At 38.3% G+C, this 23772-nt stretch overlaps 1 protein-coding gene across 6 annotated transcripts in view; it reads right to left on the reverse strand.

The window, feature by feature from the left end:
• tenm2b (teneurin transmembrane protein 2b) overlaps positions 1-23772 on the reverse strand; it is a 386378-nt gene that overhangs the window by 12209 nt on the left and 350397 nt on the right. For 5 of the 6 annotated variants that reach the window (XM_049466164.1, XM_022676169.2, XM_049466163.1 and 2 more), the window contains 14 exons: positions 23505-23710; positions 21882-22077; positions 19984-20085; positions 17883-18077; positions 15469-15669; positions 14510-14695; positions 11523-11669; positions 7666-7876; positions 6933-7052; positions 6504-6765; positions 4139-4406; positions 3161-3304; positions 975-1227; positions 203-223 (listed from right to left, as the gene is read on the reverse strand). In XM_049466164.1, coding sequence (XP_049322121.1) covers positions 203-223; positions 975-1227; positions 3161-3304; positions 4139-4406; positions 6504-6765; positions 6933-7052; positions 7666-7876; positions 11523-11669; positions 14510-14695; positions 15469-15669; positions 17883-18077; positions 19984-20085; positions 21882-22077; positions 23505-23710 — 2512 coding nt within the window. Of the gene's footprint in view, positions 1-202; positions 224-974; positions 1228-3160; positions 3305-4138; positions 4407-6503; positions 6766-6932; positions 7053-7665; positions 7877-11522; positions 11670-14509; positions 14696-15468; positions 15670-17882; positions 18158-19983; positions 20086-21881; positions 22078-23504; positions 23711-23772 lie in introns of those variants that run through there. The other variant, XM_049466165.1, reaches the window with a different exon arrangement.

A 23772-nucleotide genomic window follows, 5' to 3' on the forward strand; every position in this document is an offset into this window, starting at 1 on the left:
GACTTCTAAAATAAGGTCTACAAAGAGAGCGCTTCAATATCAAAAGTAAAATGGAGAGAAAGTGAATATAATGCACTGGCTGGTACAGAGGTGAAGGATGAAAATTCCATCCATTGCAAATATGATGTCAGTTCTATAACACTGCTAACTATAACAATAGACAAGGCTTTTAGACAAGGATATGTGAAGTTAAGTGCCTTACCTGTGTCGCAGATCTTTATTTCTGTATTGTAGAGAAAACGAAGGAGAAAGAGAATGGGAAAGTTATTAGAGACATGTCATTTGTAGTTGGACTGAAATGATACTTGTTTACAGGTGTATTTGTATGTGAAACAGCCTACAGTGCACAAATATATTTGAGGAATCAGACAAAAAAATGTGTATCATGCAACCAGGATGATTTTGTCACAAATAAAATACATCAGTAGCTGTAGTTAATTCATTTTAAAACAAATGCAATTCAAAGGCTCAAATCTTTGTTTAAATTAACTCTAATCTTGCACTGATTAAAGTGTTTACAGCTAATATGTCTTAATTCATTATGTAATTGTGTGTCTAAATGTCAGCGAGTCTTGTTTCTGTTGGAGCTCAAGTGTTTTGTCTCTTAATAGGAATATTTTCTGATCAGATAATAAAGCACCTGCAAGTTAAAATAAGAGCATTTTCCTTTAGAAAATCACCACCCCATGATAATCAGGTGGGTAAGTAAAGTGCATACAATATTTTAATATTGTGAACGACATTATACACTGAAATGTCGTGCCATATCACCCACTTCTAATTCAACACATCAAGGTAATACTGTTTTGAAGTAGTTTATTCTTTAACTATTGTTTTAATTTAGTGTTTTGTCATATTGCCAAGAGTATTGTTACCATGAAATATCGTGATATTATTTTAGGACCATATCGCCCACTCCTATTGTTAACTCTGTAATTTTTCCTATGAAAAGTACAGCAGCACATTAATCTTACCGAAGCTCTAGGATAGCAGTGGTGTTGAGGGAAGGATAAACCCTCCTGACGAAGTTTAGGTCACCCACATAAAGATTGCCTTCCCCATCACAGGCCAGGGCTACGGGTGCCAGCAGCTTGTTTCCCTCAGCCAGGCCGCTGCAGCTGGGGCAGGATATGCTGCGGCGCCGCCCGTTTCCCATAATGCTGCTGATGACCGGAGGCTGCTGCTGAGATATAAACACATTCTCCCCACTGCCCTTATGGAGGATACCTAAGAAACCAGAAAGAGAGGGTTACGTATTCATTAAAGATAGGATTAATGTTATTGCTTTATTTTTTACATTCAATAATATATATATATATATATATATATATATATATATATATATATATATATATATATATATATATACATACATACATTATTTACAGCATCTGTCACTGAGGGATGTTCATTAGAGGGTGCATTACATTAACCAGCAAATTCAGGTTTGTAGGTGCATACATTCATTGTGGGCATTCTTGGCAGAGTTTATACTGTTCATATTGGATGGAATCATATTGCATCAACCACCGTTATAAAATTGTATAGTGAAATACATTTTGGAAATATCGTCCAGCTCTAGTTTAATGTATAATTTAAAGCATTAGAATAATTTAGCTTACCCACCAAATGATTATGCTGAATGTTCTCCTTCAACTTTAATTTGTAAGTTTTCAGCTTGTGGTTTATGGTCTTAGACTGGCTATAATAGAAACACCTAATATTTCAGGAAAATTGTTTCTCTTTCATCTCAGTGAGTAATGACCAGGAATAAGTGGCTTACATTATGCAGTTTGAGTAATACTGTGAATGAGTAAGTGCAAAGACATTCCACTCAGCAATAAATGTGTAAAGCAATAAATGCACACGTTTCTGTCAGTGGAGGCGTGCGTATGCGTGTGACACCACAGCTGCACAGTTTTATCACACTGCACTTTAATATTAAAGTTCATATCTGTATGTGTGAGTGTGTGTCTCTGTTAGTGATGAGTAGGTAGTGATGTAGGTAGTGCTGGAGTAATACGTCAGTTCCCTAAGATTTAACACTACGCATGGTTGTTCTTAATATATAGGATGTGAGGGTGTGTAAATCTTGAGGCACCATTTCCACATGAGTGTCATTTTCTATGAAAGCAAAACATTAATGTATACAAGCTCAAGTATGCTTTCACCATGTCTGAAAATGTTCTCATATAAAAGCAAAAACCTGTCCAAACATGTCTGATAACTGAGACAGGCGTAAAACGCTACATTTCCTTTTTAATCAGCGACAAGTACTGCTTTATAATGGCCTATTAAGACAAATACTCAGCATGTTTTATTTATTATTTGGAAACATTATGAATGATCTTATGTTCAGTTCACAGGAGCAGTTTGCTAGTTATGCATTATATAAATAATTTAAGCCAAATTTTTAACTTACCGTTACATGATTGAGGTAAAATATGTGATTTTGCAAAGATGACTTTCATAAACCTTTGTTAAACACTTCAATATAGACTTACATTCACAAATTTAACTTAAAACTTTACTGTACCAAACAAAAGCCTAATTTTAACCATGTCCAGAATAGTGTTGATGTTTCTGTATTGTAGTTACAAGAATCACTATCTTGGATCTTTTCTGGAAAAAATGGACACTAGTTACGCATTGGGCAGCTGTGTCCTTAAGAATAAAGAAGTGAGCTTAAGACCAGAAAAGACTTTATGCCTCAAATTATTTATACAATTCATATTAATTCCATGTCCTGACAAACATTTATGTCCTACATACATGTACTGTAATTATGGGATTAATTTAATTTTAATTTGTGGTGACCATATACACTATATTTATTTGGGATTTATGCTAGAAATGCATTAAGCTAAACTGGTTAGGGGTGGCTGAGTAGTTTGAGCATTGTTTTATTGATGCCAAGGTTGTGAGTTTCATGCCCGGGTGTGCTAAGCTGCCGTGTTGGGCCCTAAACCCTTTCCAAGCTGGGATAAGAAAAGACATTTGTTGTACTGTATAAGAATAATAACAATAAAGGCACACGTTGTAGCCTAGTACACATCCTATTGTTCATAGACTTTATCCCTGTCCACAGCACTTTTCAAAACTAAGTTACTTCAATAGGTTCAAGTCAGCTGTAATGTATGAGTGTGTGTTTGTAGCTTACCATGGCGAATATTGAGTGTGTGGTGCTTATCCAGTGACCATCCTCCGAGGTTAGAGGGACTGAGCTCATAGCCCTGGAGTACTGCAGTTCTCTTCTCCCACAGAATCTGACTGGGACAAGTCTCATACTCGTATCCCACAGAGACTACATACAGCCAGAGAAAGAGAGGCAAAGAGAGAGAAATAAATACACACAAACACACAACACTTCACCGAGCTAACTTAATTTAGCATTTTATTACTGACCAGGGACTAGACTTATTGCTTCAACTAATTGGAAGAACTCGACCCAGCTCCAGTAGGCATTGCTGGAGGAGCCATGGGGAGTCCCTGTATTAACTCTTAAGTGGTGATATGTGGGGTTGGGAATAGCTGTGTGACAGTGTTTCATAGAACAGATACTGCACAACATTTCCAGACCAACAGCTTTAGCATTCTTATATTATTAGTAATATACACCAATATGAAACAATATACACTCCCATTCAAAAGTTTAGGATAATCGTTTAACACATTTTAGAATCAAATGTGTTAAATAATATAAATCTAATTTGGTGGCCATTTAAAACAATCATAATGTGCAGATAATTTGCAACAGTACTGTTTCTAGATTTTAGACACATCCACAATAATGTGCAGAGCTGTACACATTCCAAATGAACATTAAATAATCTAAATAAAGTTGTCCACAAAAATAACATCACAGATGACTCAGTTCTTAATATGATCTTGAAGAAGAAATGTCTTTAGCAGCATCTATTAAAGTATATCATTTAAACATGCAACAGGTCCACACTGTTTTAATTATTCATATTTAAAAATATATAATATAGAACATTTATTTATGAGATATGATTCCCACTACTGCTTATTTAAATGTACTACCAATTGACTACCACCCATCTCTGATCTGTGTTTGGTTGTCTCTATGCTTCTACATTCAAAACGTATCTATCCACAGTCACCAGCAGACACTTACCCACAGCTTCAGACAGACCATACACTCTCTGCCTGTAGGCATCAGTCTTGTCCCAGATGTAGGTGTAGGCCAGGTTAGGTGAGGCATGAAACCACTTCTGGAAAAGATGTCCCTCAACAGCAACCATCAGATGCACCTTGGCAAGGCTGAGAGGCACCAGGGCCGGTGTCATGGTCACTTTAAGCAGGGCATGGTAGCCTGAGGCCCTGGAGCTCAGGTAGCACAGGTTCAGACTGGTGCCTGGGATTTCAACTTGTTCATGGAGAACCTGAGCAGAGGGAGATGGAAAGAGCAAAGAACATGAATAAATGGAAACCAATATTCCTGAGCTCCCAGAGACGGGGTAGAAAGAATCCCCACTGACTGTAGTCCCATTTCATAACACAAATTAAATATGGCGGAGAAACACAGCATGTGTCGTCGATATAATGCGAAAACAATCCAGCTTTGTGCAGCTGAAAATAATTTCCACAAAGACAGATGGGAAGAGGGAGTTACAGGCGATTAGAGAGACACTCCAGGGAGTGGTTGCCCTTTTACACTGCTGTGAGTTCAGATCCCCTTGCTCAAACCACAGGTTCAAGCTGTACAACAGAAACAGTAAAAATGATCTCAGCCAAAGACGACTTTCTTTCACACCTACAGTGGAACAGAAATTAAAAATAAGAAACGGACTCGAAAATATATGGATGAGAGAAGACAAACAAGTAGGCAATTAAATGAATTGTTAGTCTAGGAGTGGGTAATATGATGACATGTTAGTTATCATGGAATATGAATCACAGTACTACTGTCAGCTCTTCTATAGCAATAACCAACTGCATGTATCACAAGACAACTTCAGACCAATTACAGAGGGCCTGTAATAAACAATCATAAACTGCAATGCAATAAGTGGCTGACTGGATTTTTTTTTTTTCCCATGTCTCAGGAAATAACATTATCTTTGCAAATTAAAACGCTGCATTCATAGTCTTGCATAGCATCTTTTCTTTGTTATGTGTTCACGAACCTCACAAAAAACTAATGTCATGATATATTTTAATAAAGTATATATAGGGGTTGGACAATGAAACTGAAACACCTGGTTTTATACCACAATAATTTATTGTCTTCTGGTGGAAAATTCTGCCGTGATTTGGGCAGCCGTGGTTTTATGTTTTTTTTTGTTTTGTTTTTTTTACAATCCAGGTTAGCACCCAAACCTCCCTTTCACACAGCTTCCTCCTGCACCCACAGTTAATCCTGTTGGTGGTTCGTCCTTCTTGGTGGTTTTGCTGACATTACCCTGGATACCGTGGCTCTTGATACATTACAAAGTCTTGCTGTCTTGGTCACAGATGCGCCAGAAAGACGTGCACCAACAATTTGTCCTCTTTTGAACTCTGGTATGTCACCCATAATGTTGTGTGCATTGCAATATTTTGAGCAAAACTGTGCTCTTACCCTGCTTATTGAACCTTCACACTCTGCTCTTACTGGTACAATGTGCAATTAATGAAGATTGGCCACCAGGCTTCTCCAATTTAGCCATGAAACCTCCCACACTAAAATGACAGATGTTTCGGTTTCATTGTCCAACCCCTGTATATACACTCATCAAAATGGTTTCAAAAATAGTTGCATCAGAAGGTGTCTGGTTGGTGTGTTATTTGGAAGAAAGATAATAGATATGGATGGATATGGCTTGAATATTCCTGCAGATTACATGTTAGGGGTGTTAACTGTGTGTCACATAGTATCTATTTTAAATTAGGGATGGGTCTAGTGATGCCACTGGCTGCGGCGTAGCATCTGAGTCTTTAAGACAAGCTGTCGAGGTGGTAGCAGTGTGTGGATGAGCTCTGTCCTGTTGAAATTGCACATCGGAGGGTGCATTCAGAAAAGGTAGAGACACTGGTTGTAAGACCTCATTAAAGTAACATTAGGCTTTAAAAGTGCCTATTAAGTAATAGGCATAGGTGATATTGCATGGAATAACATTGCACTCCACAGTGTGACACCGGACATTCTAGACACGTGATCATTGATTATGACACTGATTACAATGCCTTTACACACAGATTATTTGGTTGTCTCCACCAAGAATCAGGACTCGTCACTGAATTTCACTTCATGGCAGTCTGGCACAACTACCCCCCACGTTCCATTCCTGTCTGTAAATTCCTTCTGGGTGCGAAGTACAAAATATTTCAAGTTTATAATGCTACCTTTGCTAATAAGGCATTAACATTATTAACATATTCATGATAAGTGCTTACTGACTGATGAGGTTTTTATTCACTGAGTGCAAATATTTCTGGAACACATTATGCTTTAATCGTGTGAAATGAAAAGTGCGTGTGCTATGCCCGTTTCTACGTACCTGGGTTTCAGGTATGATGTGCTTTTCTGTGGGGTTGGAGCTGAAGAAAGAAGAGAGAGGTGAGGGCACTACTACAGGGTCAGGTCTGACAAAGCCACTCAGGTCACAGCCTGGGATAGTGTTTTCCTCTGTCTTCAGCACAAGAGTGTCCATGGCGTAAAAGCGGTTCCACGGCAGCCACACTGTGCGCTCCTGACTCAGGAATGGAGCTCGCTCAAAGCGGAGCGTGAGAGACGACCCACCGTTAGCCACCAGATCAAATCTGAAGATATATACAGAAAGTAGAATGTTGATTTCACTGTTACTTGCTTTTTCAAAAAATAAAAATAAATAAATAAATAAATAAATAATATAAAAAGTTGAATTGTTATATTACAAATACAATCTGCAGCCTAATTTGAATGCCTTGACTGAATTGTGGACACTCACGTGCCGTCCTGGCGAGTCATGGTGTAACCATAATGAGGGTATTTCACAAAGCTCACATTGACCCCCACCAGGGGAGTTCCATCAGATGTTAGGACCTGGCCGCGAATTAGAGATGCTAGGCTACAAACAGAAAAAATACACACATGGGTAAACAAGAAAAAAAATGGATAAGACAAGAAGATGATGAAATTACTCAAGATTTATTAGTGCAGTGTTTTCTAGTCCTGCTCCTTGCTGTACCTTAGAACTTCAAGCTTTGGACAGCACTCAGAAAATATTCTAGGATATGCAATCAATATTCCACATCTATTATTTATTTAACATTCATTCTGTGGCATGTCTTTTATTTCTCAGTTTATATGTAATACTAAATTGAATCCCCATCTCCTTATCTCTTTCACTCACTGTGTTGTTTGTAGCTCCACCCTCTCCCTCTAATCATTGTTTCCATCCTGCATAATGATTTATGTACCTATAGATAGTTTTTTCCTTGATCCCTACAGTGTTTCTTTTTACACTGTATTATACAGACAGTCCCTAGTCTGTCTAATATTTTTAACGGATTTAAACTATTACACACTTGCATCAAGCCTGCATCAACACAACTCTTATTAACTAATTAACTAATTCCCTTAATTAAGGGAAGACACTAAAATGTGCAGTGCTGGGGAGTTTTCTAGAAGCAGAACTGGAAAACACAGCTTGCTTGCAGGTACCAACATTAAATACCTACCTAGTGTTGAAGGGATTACTGCCTGGTATAATATGAGTACTGTCTCGTCCCACCAGCACCTTGACTCTGTCGTAGAAGGAGCTGACTTTCTGTCCAGCTGACTGACTCTGCTGGATGACCTGCAGTGGGTCACGTGAACCGCGGCAAAGTGGATTGGTCAGGCATGAGGTTTGAGTGCAACAGTCTGGATCCATGCAGTCAACCAGGCCATCTAAAAAAGGGCGGAACCAGTAAACCAGTAAAATAAGGTACTGCATTGAAAGTTCAGTTTACTTAAGCTTACAGTTAGTCATACAAGCTGCACATAAAAAAGCCCTCTGATTGCTCTCTTGTAAGATTCATTAACATTGAAACAGAACAGCTGTCACAAAGGTCCCCCAACAAAAAAACATTGAATTCTTGGTCATTGAAGGTGGAGAACTTCTCAATTACAAGTATACTATGCACTGTTTCAATTAGTGATTTTTTTTAACTGCAGTGTATTACTTAGAGAAAAGTGGGATGAAACTGTATTCTTCCTTCTGCCTCATGTGTTTGATGTACTATATTCTATTTCCTCGTACAGCGCTAGCATGATCATGCAAACATTTTCATCTTTGTTTAAACAGAAATAGTTTTAAACTGTTAAAAACATCCAGACGTGTAGCAAGCTGCTGGATCTTTTTCTACTATAAAAGAAAGTCTTTTAAAAACATGCCTTCATACCTGTATTCCTGGTTTTAAAAGTAAACCGACAAAAAATAGTTTACTATAGAAGCTCACATGATTTCACATTAATTCCCAGCATCTCCAACTGTTTTGTGTGCTCCTCCCACATCTTGTATAGACCTTCTTGTCCTCAAATGCATATTTATGAGGGAGAGAAATGTTCTCTCATGCACTAAAGTTTCATTTGCTGGTTTCATACAGAACATGTTCACAGAATGGGTCTTGAAAACTGGTGCAATAAGGACGTGCTGCCCTGAATATGACCCAACTGTATGCCACATTCTTTTTCAAACATAAAAGCCCTTTGATGTCCAGAGCGCAGATCCTCTTAGGGTGAAACTCTGCCATTTTATTCTCAAGGCTCTCCACCGAGTTGTACTCTTTTCGATTATAGGGACTGCACTGCTTTGATGTGAAGCAACACAACCAAATAACATGATTAAAAAAGCCTGCTAAATAAACCCCCTTCTCATCATTCAAATGAGAACGTGTAAGTGTATTTATTTGCTTCTATTGCTGTAATGAGATCAGTTGACAGTAATGAAGAGATGTCTGAACCCTAATGATGTTCTAGTTCAGATTCTCTCAGTCTCTCTCTCCCTTTCACCCTACTTCCCCAGCTTGTCCTCACTTTAATTACATTTCTATCAAACTTACATCAAAGTCATGGAGGACATCACTCACCACCCTGAGGGGCTTTCCTCTTTTTCATCCGCTCACTCTTTTTCTGTGCATATACTCTCTTTCAACCCTACTCCCCAAATACATAACCCTCTATCTATCTGTCTGTCTTGTCTGCAACACGCAACAAACGCCCATCGCTGACAACTTTTGCTGGCTTTTACACTTTTTTTACACCTTCTGATGTGTATGCTTTCTGTGAAGTAACCCCTCGATAGCAAGACAAAGAAAAACAGACAAAGAGAGAAGAAAAGGCAGGGAAATCGCTTTGTCTGTGAGAAAGATAGGGGAACTGTAACGAAGAACAAACAGTATTATTGTTCGGAGATGCTGTGTCTCCAGAGAGGATGCGAGCCAGATTTATCAGGCCATGGGAGAGTGTGTGTGGGGAGATAGAAAGGTGATAGATGGTGTAAGAATGACTGCAATCTTTAAAAAGGTGCGTTATTCTGTTGTTTACTGAGCAGAGTAAGATATTTCAAAATTGAGCAAATGTTTCTAAACTCATCTGTTTAGAAAAAAGAAAAATCGACAGAAAAAAAACAAAGCAAGCAGAAGAAAGACTACTAAATAAATAAAAAATGAAACGAAAGAAAGAGCTATTTAGATTAGATTGAACGCTAAAGAGAACTGCAGCTTTAGGGCAGGACTTAGACACAACGTCAGGGGGAAAAAAAAACAGCACAGATCTATCCATTACATAATCTGTAGCCTGCGGCAGCTCCAATCCCCGCTTTACCAGCCCTCAGACACAAGTGCTATTTCATATTGATGGCCTGCCCTGCTCCAGCTATCCATTCACAGTGCCTTTTGATCCTGCCATAAATTGCTAGAAAGAGACAGTCACACTATGAGCTTTGAGTGAGCAATATAGGATGGTAGGTACACATACAGCACAGGGTATGCATGATCAGAGAGAAGCCTTTTTCATTGCTTTGGCTCTGTGATTTAACAAACAGGAATTAAAATCAAACATTATTTTATAGGTTTAAACGGTTGGTATAAATTACCATCCTATTTCTCTCCTATGCTAATACTCCCACATTAATCAGTTTATTAAACAATATTTTGCTATATCATGAAAAGGCAGGTCTACACTTGATGAGAAAGACTAACTTTGCTGGAAGAAACCCTCTGCAAGACTTTTCTGTTTATCATACTGTGTAGTTTAGTTATGATCAAGTGATCAGGCCTATTATTATGAAGGTTAGTCATATTAATATTGATCATGTGGTGGTGTGCTGTTGGTCACATTAACAGAAACTCAGTATAAATTGCTAGCCAGCCAGTTAATAATAATGAGGATCAACATGCTGGACGTATTATTTGTACTTTGTCTTGGCCAGAGCTCCTGGTATAGACTGAATCCAATCAACATCTAAAGCATACATTTTTCTTCTTTTAATCACCACAGTGCACCACAAAGCTGGATCATAGTAGCTTTGCTACTACTAACGATAACAACAGCAACAGAGTTAGCTGGAGTTCATTACTGGAATTTGATGGACATGTTCGTAATAAAGTACATCATTAATCTCTGCTGCATAGACTATGTTGCATATTTGGCTTTACTTCTTCGGCAGAACCTCTATAGAACCACTTGGCTCTTGGGCTCCCCCTACATTTAAGGAGTGTAATTCACACTTACTCCTCTGTAGTTAATATTTACCAAAAACACATTAAGGACCTATTTATGGTACACACGCATTAAACAAAGTAAAAATAGCCAGTGTACAAAAGTGTTAGAGCAATATTGCAGGAATTTACACAAAATATGACTTTGTTTTTGGGAAAGTTCTTTACTGCAGCTCAACCAAAGTTTCATACTGCAGTATTAGTGATTTGATCCATGACTGGCAATTACAGGGATATAATAGTCCCTGTTACAGTCAGTGCACAATCAACATGCTTTTGAAGATAATTTTGAGGTACAATGCTACATATTGTTTCTTTAAACTGTGAATATGGCTGAAAGTCGATAGGTTTGCATGTATAATTAGATTCATACAAAGAGCATTTATATCCACATCAGATCATAAACTAGAATTTTGCAGAAGAAGGGAAAAGGAGAAGCACTGCTTCATTCTGGAGTGGATGGGAGTGTAGTGGAAGTGCAGCATATAAAGATGGATAGTGTAATAGGGGCTATTGAGAAATGAGTGCTGTGGCCGTGCAATCATACAGCTCTCATCCACTCTGAAGACGCAGAGGGAAGTTCCAGTGGGGGTCAGGAGAAAGTGAGTGAGATTACTCAATTCTGAACTCCTGAAGATTTACAAAGGAGCTTTCAGTGCTTTTTGTTCGGAGGGGAATATATCGATCTATCTATTTCAGGGCTTTGACATATGAACACTTATGTGAAACGAGTCAAATATTCCTGGGCACAATGCATCTTGCTGTGTTTTCACACTGTCGTCTTAGTTTGAGTTAATTGGGGGATGAAATTGATTTACGCCCTCTCCTCTCACCTCCTTCGTTGTCCTTGTTGTCGTTGCAGGATATCTCCATGGCAACGCTGCAGCCTGGACCTCTCCAGCCAGTGTGGCATTCACAGTGCCAGCTGTTCTGACCCATAATGCACTGCCCGTTACCATTGCAGAGCCCTGGACACCCATCTGGGAGAGACGGGAGGAGCGAGGGAGAGAGGGAGGAGGGAATGTGGGTGGGCGAGGAAGAAGGAGAGAAAGAGGAAAGGAGAAAGAGAGAAGATAATCGATCAATTTTGACATTTGATTTGATTTTCAATTGTAGCAGATTAAATTTGACACCCCAGAGACAGCGAGCCAAATGTTACAAACAACTTAATTATACATAAAACAACCTTGGACAAAATCCCCCTCTCTTTCTCTCTCTCTCTCTCTCTCTCTCTCTCATACACACACACACACAGAATACAGAAAGGAATTGTCATACATCTATAGGCTTCTGTATCTGTATGAGTTTTTAATTTCCTTATGTTATCATATCCAACACTGACAAAAGTAGCTTGTAATACTGCACTGATTTCAGCACTTCAGTAGAATCTGAAAGCCTGTAATATTATGCTCTTTTCTCTGCATGTGCTGAAGAGCCATTTACTGTGGTTATTTTGGAGATCTCTACTTGCCTAGAGAGCTTGTTAGAACTGAATATTTCAGAGTGTGGTCGTGTTCCACCAGGGCCCTACTCCAGCAGTTATTGTCTTTAAACAACATGAGAATGGTGGCAGAGAGGGGGAAAGTGGGCTCATTAGTATTCACACACATATATACTCACGCACACATGCACGCTCTCTAGCAGACACACACACACACACACACACACACGTTCAGCCAATAAAGCAGCCCATTTATTAGTATTCTACCTACCACTTTGCACTGTAGCAGCACAGGCCAAGGTCATTAATATTCTCATAGAGAAGGGGACAGAATCACAACTAAGCATGAAGCATTGTGAGCCCATTTTTCTTGTACACAGTCACAAAACACTGATAATGGTGGTTAAGATACACCCACTCGTCCAGACGCACACAAAAGCAACCAGCAAGGCAGATCAGGGACATGTTTACTGCCCTCATTTTGTGTCACACGCTGTTTTCTCCAAGTCTTGTTGTTTGTAGTTTTTCAGATATTTTTTTTTATAACTCACCTAGTGTACTTTAACTGATACTGAGAAGCACTTGCTAATCTTTCTTACTCCAGATGTTATATTCAGCTATGATCTGACTGTGTTCCGGTGTTCATTTCTGTGTATAATTACTGACACACAAAAGCCCTGAATTGAAGGTCACAGACGTACAATGTCAGCCTTGTTATGCTGTCAAAATAAAAGTAAACATACAAAAAACAAGAGCACATAACTGTAGTGTCTAAAAGAGATTGAATATAAAAGAAAGGGTTCTCTGTCTTCAGTGGCAAATTAATGCTTTGGCATGTTGCACTGTCTTGTGGATAATCAAGTTAACCAGTTGCAAAAAAATTTTGATAGCAGCTGCTGTCAATTTGTACTGCAAATTGATAACAAAAATATTGACAATAACAACAATAATACACTTAAAATCTCAAAAACATCTGAGGCTAAACATGGTACAGTGGTTACTAATGTAAAATCTATACTGATATACAATGCTTGGATCCCTGATAATTGCTGCTTGCAATGTATTTTAAAGACAGATGCTCAAAACCCATAGAGGTTACCATAGAAATCGATGTGTTCTACATTTATTGCAGGTAAAAGCAAAGTGTTTACTGGTTGTCTTGGCTGCTAACGATGACAAATTGCAAATATTAACCTTTGCTCTTCTACAGTTAGAAAAGTATTAAATAAAGAAATATGAGAAAATGAAACTTCAATGCTCATGCCACCTGACTTTCTTTTCACATTTTGGTAATGTTATCTTAGTTCTGACTGGCCCATTAAAATGAAATACTATATGTGCTGGTTATGTGAATAATGGCGTGAGCTACTGCTGTGCTCCATTTGCAGGAGAGGAGGGATTTGCCCTAATAATTTTCAGCCTGAACGAGACACTCAGCTATGAAGCGGTCACCATGGATTCACATACATAAGACACAATGTTGCTTGCAAATTCCATTTATGAAAGCAATTAAATAGGAAAAATCATTCAAGAAAGTGAATTATTATTTTTTAGGGAACTGTAACTGTAGTTAGGACCCACCACAGTTCTATTGCTGTGTTGTTTGATCCATGATAATTTTCATAAGATCTATAATGTGCTTCACTGTACAGTGTGTGTTTGTTTTCCTCCTTTATGTAGTTATTTACTGTTTTAGAGAGTATGAGGATAAAATAGTTTTAATTAAAAAGGTGTAAAATATCACCTAATGTTGGTTTTGGATGATTCTTGTGCATGTTTGTTTCAGTAATTGGTGACAGGGAAGGCTGAGTTAGCCAGTAAGCCAGTCACTCAATTATCATTCACATAGGCAAGATTATTTATAGAGACAATATATCAGCATTAAAAATGCTCTAAGTTTAAATATTTAAAGTCAATCAAAATAACAAAACTAAAAAATTACTAAAAATATACATTGCTATGTAAAATGTATTGTTAGCTGAATTACTTAACACAACACTTCTACTGAAGTTCCAAAAAAAAAGGTTATGAAAAGCACATTGGTTATAATATGTTACCTAAGGGGATGGCTGGGGAGTACCCACATTTGTATAAGTTGTGAGGTGCTATCTTGTAAGTGGGGTGAACATTGGCCAACATGCTATTGGCAAAGCAATGTTTGAGCAAGGCCTGATAGTGGGGGTTTCATTCCTAACATGGGACACATAACAGGGACTAGACAAGCTGTCATCAATAGGTGCAACTTAAAAGAATCCTAAAGAATTTATTACAAGAATTGTCCACAAATATACAATTTGTACATGTATATATATAATACACACAGACACATATATATGTATTACCTTTCATCGTAGACAGTGTGTGTGTGTGTGTATTTACCGATGGTGCAGTGCTCTCCATTCCAACCTTGCTCACACTGGCATTTGCCGTCCCTGCAGGTGCCATGCTTCACACACTGTGGGTTACACAGCCTCTGGTCACACCCAGCACCAGCCCATCCCTCTTCACAGTGACAGACACCACCCACACACACCCCGTGACTCCCGCAGTCCGCAGAACACACCTCTGCATAGGGAGAGAGAGAGAGAGTCAGAAAGTAAATAAAAATAAAAACTATTTCAGCAGATATAGAGGATGAGAGAGAAAAAATAAGTTTTGAAAAGGAGGATGAAGGAAAAATGGAATCAATAGGGTTGATGGATGGTACTCTGACATAAGACAAAAGAAAGAAATGAGCCATATTTCAAGAGAGGACACAGAAGAGATTTGAACAGAGAAAAGATGATTGAGAAGAGGCAAGGCTGAGTGAATCGAAGAGATGAGGGCGAATAAGTGTAGATAAGTGAAGAGTTACACTCAATGTTTAAAAAAAAAAAAAGTTGCACCAAAAGGAATGACACTTTGTGGGTAGTCGTGCCATTCCGACAGGACAATGCTTGTCCGCAAATTGCTTTTGTCTTAAGAGCTTGCCTTAAAGACACATGCTATGCCATGGCCAGCCACATCACCAGTATCTGCAGAAACTGCATGAATATTCAAGCTGCCTAAGGCAGAATATCGTAGGACACCATTAGATACCACTACTACAACTTAATGCAGAGCTGTCTAACATGTTGCTTTACACAAACTTTGTAAGTGTAGCTTAATAAATATGACTAAGTTTAGCCTATAACAGTATAAATTTTAAATAATTTATTGTTCTTGGTAAATTGTATCTTTTAATTAGCTGCAATCTTTGTATTCTTGCAAACATTTTGTTGTTGATGAGTGTATGTAGTAAAAGGAGGTTGTGAGGAAAAGATGACTGAAGAGAAGTAGAGAATGAAGTGAATACCCACCTGTGGAACAGTCTGGACCCATCCAGTTGGGATCACAGCTGCAGAGGCCTGTATCAGCACTATAGACTCCGTGGCCGTGGCACTGGTCAGGACACTGCGCTCTGGGCAGGTCACACAAAGGCCCCGTCCAGCCCAGCTTACAGTGACACTGACCCTGCAGGCACGTTCCGTGCCCAGAACACATAGGGTCCAGACAATCCACTAAGAGAAAGAGAGAGAGAGGTGGTACAATGCCATGTGAGTAAGAGAAAGAGAAATAAAAGAAGAGAAACAGTGAACGAGTCACACTGATACGTCTTTAAAATTGAAAGAGGAACACAGAAAGACATTCAAGTGGGTTTTCGAAAAGCACTTGGGATGCTTCTGCTATATGGACACTACCTACACACACACACAAAATCACAATCTCACACATCTCCTTCTTCCTTCTCCTTTCCTGCAGCCACTCATCTTTCACCTCACTCCTCTAAACTCACCTCTGGGATCTCTCCTTTTCCAGAGGAGCAGCGGCTCATATGAGCAGCACAGTAAGTGGGAGAGTCAGTTTCAGGCCAATTCTTTAAAAGCCCGATCAATAACACCAATTTAATCCCCTTCATAACGCTTATGATGTATGTACCCCGGCTGGTAAAGGTATTGATATAGAGCAGACACGGAAATTGAGAATCTCATAGGAAGACGGCTTTTGGGTGAGAGGGCAGGCACTGTGAAATAGTGTGTGAGACAAAGTCTTAGTAATAATGTGTGTGTGTGTGTCACTGTGTACTGAGAAACAATGATACAAATTAAAGCAATTTTACTATCACACCGTCACCTGAAGAGAATGAATCAAGTCGTATTCTAGTTGAATTAATTTTCCTATAAAAAGGCAAATTCTGTACAGAATTATAAACAATCAAGATGTGAAAAGATTCATCATAGATAAGCATATCAACATAGATTTCTGTAAAATATTGGTGAAAGGAATGAGGTTACTAAATCCTTTAAATGCTACAGAAACGTGTCTTAGAAAATTACTAAAGAAAATTGCTAAAATACACAGCTTGATGCCTTTTTTTTGCTTCAAGCCTTTTTTTTTGTGGAAATGACACATGTTGGGTAAACAAAATGGTACCCATTTCAAAAAAAAAAAAAAAACAATGCCGATCACGTTTTTATGAGAATTTTTTTCTTCAATTTAGAATGCTAAAACTAGGTTTTTGCCGATAACAGTCTGCTTGATGGATTATCAGACCAAACAACATTATTCCAACCTCTGCTCTACTTTAGCCTTTTACTGCAGCCAACATTAGCTCTCTCCACCAAACACAGCTCTTTTTTGTTGGTGTATGATAATAGGCATATGGCATCTAGATCTCTAATTGAACTCATTGTTTATCCGCCTCACCACTGGAGCTGCGACTGGGTTTGAAAAAAGTTCAAACTCTGTTAATGTAAATCCAAGCTGTGTATAAAAGCTTTCACAAAGTTTAAACTGGAAAAGAACTCTTCATTCCTTTTTTTACTCTGCCAAAAGCAGCACACAGTGTTCTCAATGTGAGTCTACCTCAAATAACTCCTTCTCCCCTTTGTAAGTTGTAAAATAACAGCACTTCCACTCAAACAGTACATGATGTGATCTAAAGTCATTTAAATTCAGCAGTCAACCAGACAACTCTCTATTTACGATAATAAGCTGTCACTATTTAACTATTTTGTGCGTTGTTTTTAAAGTAGCATACTATGTAGGGAATATAATGTGATTTGAGACAGTGCCGATAGGCGGATCTCAGGAAGAATAAACTGTGCAGGTTATTATTGAAAAAAGAACAGAGAGTTTTATTAGGGTGATTAAACCTTAGAGCTGTTTCAGCACACAGCTTGCCGCTGTTTTAGAGGCACAGCTTCACAGTAATGTGAATTAAAACCTTGCTTCACAGTTGATTCAGTGCTTCTGAATACATTCTGCCTGCTTGTGCTTTCCAAACTAATTTGTGTTTTCTAAATTAGTATTGCATCCAGTGTAAAAAGTTTGATTAACGTCATGTGTACAGTTGTAAATCTTTTTTTGTCTTGTTTATTCACAACATGTTAAGTGGGTAACAGCCTCAAATACAGTGTTTGTTAGCATCCTTAGCCTAACATCTACTAATCTAAACTAAACATCTATAGGTCAAATACAAGACATGTCTTAGCTGACATACTGCATCTGGGGTAAGTGATAGATTACCTCAATCAATTTTTTTTTTATGCAAGTAATTTCAAAAGAATATTTGTTTTAATGATAAATACAGATACATATTTGTTTAAAAATTCCAGCAGCACTGCTGTGTCTGATCCACTTGTCCCAGAACTACACACACACTAACACACATTCCCTGGAAGAATGAACCTAGCTTAAATAGTGCTTTACAGTATGATACTCCCAGGCTCACCTTCCTCGCAGCTGTCACCACGGTAGCCAGCTGCGCAGGTGCATGTGCCCTGGCTGCAGGTGCCATGGCCACCGCACTCTGGGTCGATGCATTGGCTTACTGGTACATCGCACTCCAGCCCCTTCCATCCACTGTAGCACATGCACACTCCCTTACTGTACTGCCCGTTGCCACTGCACAGCACTGGACATGCCGCTGCAAAAAGATAGGCAGGAAAGAGCAGAGAGAAGTGGAGGGACATTGGTGGAGGAATCAGGACAGAGAGAAACAAACAGCTTCATTAAGAAGAGATAAGATAAGATAAGATAAGATAAGAAACGAAAAGAAACGAAAGGAGAAATCAGAGATTTGAAAAGTTACTGAGTATCCATGACCCATTTGAGCTGAACTGGTAGCAAGTCATTGTTCATAAGGAAATGGTACAAAAGCAATGGGAAAGATCAATAACAAGCCCTGCATCTCCTACAATAAACAAGAAGCACACACACAGTGAGGCATAAACACCTCGTCACATAACCACTCTCAAACTCCCACGGATGTGGTGCAAAAGAAATATGACTCATATATAATTAATCCAAGGAGCTACAGTAATATCACCAGCAGCGAATTCTGATAGATACAGGATGTGGCATTAAACAAGCTTCATCCTGCAGTTAGCTGGCAGGCTCCCCTCTCTCTCCATCTCTCTTCTCTCTCTGAACAGTTCTTACTCAGAGACCAAACCACTGCTCTGTAAGATTACTCAACACCGCAAAGTGACTGCAGTAACTAAACATTTATTTAAGCATGCAGTGCTGAGGTTCTCAAAGTAGGTTCCCAGCTGGCCACCAACCTGGATAGATTTAGTGTAGGTTCTGATGTTGGGTGACCAAAATGTATCGCCAGGGAAACATCTAATGCCAAAGTCAATTTGATGCCAAACAGTGGTTAGATATTAATGATATTTATTTGGTTTTAACACGTGATGTTTGGTAACCAAACGTCAACTCAACATTACTTACAATTATTTATTTGTAAGGTATGGTAATGCTTGGAAGAGTGATCATATTTTGGACAACATACCTCAGAAATAAAGGAATAAATGTAAATAACATTAGCCTGTGATGTTCAGCAGACGTTGGATATTGGTCACTTTACCTTCTCATTAATAAATGTAAATGACATTGGAATGTAATGTTTGGAAGATTTTAGGTTACATGAATAACATCTTACAATTTAAATTGCATTTGGACGTTTGACAAATGTTGGCTTTTGGACACCATACCTCACAAATAAATGTAAATGATCGTTGCAAGTAATTTTTGGAAAATGTTGGGTTTTGGTTAGTATTAATAAATAAATGCACAAATAAATGCAGATATTGGCACATGGCGTTTGGAAGACATTGATATTTTGTTGGTTGTGATGTTAAATAACCCAAATTCAACATCTTCCAACCTTCATACACCAATATAATTTGCATTTAGCTGTCAGGTATGGTGACCAAAACTAACACCTGCTAAATGGCATAATCTTAACTTCCACACAATGTGATGTTCAACGTTGTTAGACACTGACAGGTTGTTGGTTTTAGGTCATAGTGTTAAGTATCCAATGTTCAACATTTCTCTTACGCTGGAACTTGTGTTGGTTTTTGGCTGATATGTGAATCTGATTTTAAACCAAAATTCAATTAATGTACAAGAGCTCTGATGTTTGGTGTGGCCTATAATCTGCAATCATACACTAGATCTCATTGGGGCGGGTAATATTGTAAAAATATACAAAAATGTGCTGCAGTGCATCAAATATACAGGACGAATAATGCCTTTGGCAATGTCAGTTTTGCTCTGGGTACTGAGGATATCCACAACATGCTCAGAAAGTCATATTGTTTATTACAATAATAAATGTATCACAATAACAATAAAATATTCTTATACTGCCCATCTCCATTTCAACTCATACTGACATCCAATATACTGTTAGTTACACACTACTTCAAAATTGCACTGTTACTGGCATTAAAGCTCAGCCACAGGTGGATTGAAGGCCACAACAGAAAGCAATAATGTGAGCAGCACAAAAGTCCTTTAGAAAAGTCCACTACAGTAAATGGTACCTTTAGAGCAATCCATGCCGTGGAAACCAGGGAAGCAGTGACACACTCCTGACGTACACTCTCCGTTACCATGGCAATTCTGGGGGCACTCTTGCACAGAATCTGCAAAGTGGCAGAACAGAAGGACTGAACATGCTAAAGACACAGACTGACTAATGTAGACGAGACAAACCTGAAGTTTTCATTTCAAATGACAGCAATTATATCACTGTATAAATCCAGTATATGTATCTTTTAAACCAGCTATATTTTGAACCAAGACTATATTCATTGATAAAAGGGTAGCAACTAATGATTATTTTAGTCAGTTGATTATTTTTCAATTAGTCAATTAATCAACAGTTATTTCTGTCATGCCTTCCATCTCTGTTTATGTTTCAATAGTTTGACATATCTTTATTCACCTAAAAATAATAAAGTATTTTGCCAGAAGTTATTTTTAGGAGAATTAACAAATTGTTAATTGTTAATTAAGTTGTTAATACTTATCCTTGCAGCCCTGGATGAGAACCAAATATATTTATATTATAGTTAAATTAATAACCAAATTTGCAATGCAATAGTCTTTACCATTAAAAATATACCACAAACCCTTTACCTATATAAATGTTCTGCTCCAACTTTGATTATTATTAATTATTATCATAATTTTACCATGTGACAATATCACTTCGAAAACTTATATTCAAACTTAATATGTAGATATACAAATGCTAGATCAAAGATGATTAAACAGATAAAAATTAATGAACTCAGATTTTATAAAAGCACTTTTCTTTGTCTTTATTTTACCTCATATTATAGCTAATAATAAAAATTAGTGAGTGTGTGAAGCCTCAATTGTTTCTGCTTATTCAGAAACATTGGCTAATTAAGACATCATCATAATAACACTAACAAATGGCAGCCAAATCCTAATAACACACCAATACCAAGATTTTAATTATAGGCATTTATCTTCAAATGATCCTTATTAAGAGTCATTTTACATTGACTACTAACATATTACAGCAGTAGGCAGTTGGCAAGTGCCCTTATTTTCATAGTTCTGGCCTTAAACTGAATAACTACACTGGATCTATTTGATAAAAATTGGACATAGAGCAGCTCAAAATTTTTATTTATTCTTTCTGCTTGCTTAGACCCAAGTGCCTGCTCTCCATGTCACTTCAGCAAAGCACCACACAAGTCACAGGAATCCATCCAGCTGAAGTCAATTACGCACTATTTCTTCATGCCATTCATTTCTTTACAAGTCTCAGGTGCTCTAAAGCACTTACATACACTTCCACCTGTATTACAGTTTTTTTTAACAAAACTCAGTTATTTGACAACTGTACTGTACGCTACTCCCTTTTCTAACTCTAACTTACGATCTTACTAAACCACTCTGCATTCAAACTGAGGTAGAGTAGATGCGGATATAAGTAGGAGTATGGCTGTTACTATTGCTTGTGCATGTTGGCTATTCACATATATGCATTTATGCTGTGGAACAACTAATAGAGGAAGCTTTCATAGCTTATTTTGCAAGTTCTACAAACATCATTTCCCCAATATCGTAAAGGCATAGCAGAAAGTGAGTGTGTAACAAAACATGGTTGACAATTAATTTTTCATTTGAAATAAAAAGCAAATTCCTATTTTCATTTTAATAGTTTTTTTGTCATTGAGTAAAACATATCTTTCTGATACATATGCCTCTTCTGTAGATGTAGCACTGCTTGCAGTGATGTGTTGCTTATGCAACCTACTAACACTGGTGCTGTAATGTAAAGTAAGATGTTCTGCGTCAGTCACGCCATGCCATGCCATGCCATGCCAAGGTAGTATGTGTGAAACAGGCCAGGGAGTAGGATGGGTGGTAATGAAAGGGCATATAAATGATAAATGCGCACCTAGAGCCACTGTGCTGAAAGAGACAGGCTCTTTTTCCTTTCCGTCATTGTAGAAGGCCAGGTGCCATGTGCCAGGGTCCAGATATTGCACAAAGATGGCCTCGTTCTGCACCACTGTCTGGATACTGCGACGCTCTCGTGGAGACTCCACCACGCTCCACTTCTCCTTTCCGTCAAGACGTTCCATGTAGTCATACTGGAGGGAGAGATGACAGAGAAAGAAATAAATAGATACACTTGGGTTTTCTATCTATTCAATTTTATGATAAAGTGGAAAATTATTTTTAATGATGAAGTCACAATGTTTCCTGTAATACAATGGACTGTTTTTTAATTGCTTGACATATAGTGTATACATAACGATGAACTGTTATGCTTACCACAGACATTTTCCCACTATGCTATACTCTGCACCAGTATCCAGCATGTATACTGTAATGGTGATTCTCTTAGCAGTTTACATGGGTAGCTGGTAAACTGGCCCAACACTCTGTCAGATCATGACGTATGGCTTTTCAAAAGCTGCTTTTGACATTCTGAAATGCTGAATACAAAAATGGAACTCTCTGGTGCGTTTGTGCTCCTAGATGTAGGACTGGTGTTGTCAGGGGGCCAACAGAACTACACACATGTCCAAGATGTCTCAAACTGTTTGGCAACAGCCATTAAAAGTTAGCAAATATCTGTTAAGATGTTTCTGCTAAAAATAAAGACTTTTGATTTACCACTTACACCAAACAAATTCAATCAGTCAAGAAATGTTAGCTATCTGACTTTTTTTTTTTAGGTATAAACTGAAGATTTTAATGTTGCTTATACATATAGAACACATCTCATCGTAGTAAACTGTTACCAACATTTGTTGGTTAACATTAATTGGAGATCTGAAAACATCTTTCATACAGCAGGAAATCATTAAGAGCTTTATTGTACTTTCTGTATCACAATTTGTCTGAATAGCAAAGCTGTTGTTTCAAAACACCATGGGAGCCAAACCATAGAGGATTACCTGCCTCCTGCTGCACAACTCTGCTACAAGGAGGAGAAGATGGAAAAGAATTTATGTGAGTTGATATGTGCAGTGGCAAACAAAGATAATGGAGGTAATTTTTTTTTTAACACTCTGGTGTTTCACACAATGATGAGGGAAAGGTTAATCTGCAGGCTTCCAGCTCCTTTTACATACCTACGTCAGCTCAACATTACAAGCCATTCTGAGGCTGCTAAATTTTCCTGATTTTTTTTTTATATCACAACTAAACAGCTTATGCTTAACATGACCAGTGTTTGTTAGCACAGTTAGTCCAGCCAAACTTCCCTTCATATACATAAAGCATGTCTGGCTGATGGACTGCATCTGGAGTATGTTATAAATTGTGTTAATCTGATTATTACCTAAACAATTCCCTTTAGGAGTTTGAAAGGGTTTTAGGCATTAGTGCCAGGATTATGCAAACATATGGAGGTGTTCACGAAGACTGCTACTACTCCATCTAATGATGACTGATGATGAATGATGCCAGACTAAAAGCTGATGAGCTCAGAATGCTAAAGCAGGTTACAGAGAAGAAGGGGAGAGGTGTGGACAGTGTGCTATGGTGTGGTGTGTATTATATAGTGTACCTGGGCATGTGAGGGCGGTAGGCCTTTTCTCATGTAGACTCCAAACAAGGCGTCCTTGCCCAGGGAGATGTTGAACTTGAGGAAGTGCGGTTGACGTAGGTGCAGCAGTGACCTCCAAAACACGCCCGGCGGAACCTCCTGACTCACCCTCCGGCCCACTTCCAGCTCCCCACTGTTTATACTGCTGTTCCTCAACAGCCATGGCCCTGAGAGAGAGGGCAGAGAAAAAGAGAGAGAGACAGGAAAGATGAGATACACAATTAGCTGG

The sequence above is a fragment of the Astyanax mexicanus genome, chromosome 17, assembly GCF_023375975.1.
Source record: "Astyanax mexicanus isolate ESR-SI-001 chromosome 17, AstMex3_surface, whole genome shotgun sequence".
NCBI lineage: Eukaryota > Metazoa > Chordata > Actinopteri > Characiformes > Acestrorhamphidae > Astyanax > Astyanax mexicanus.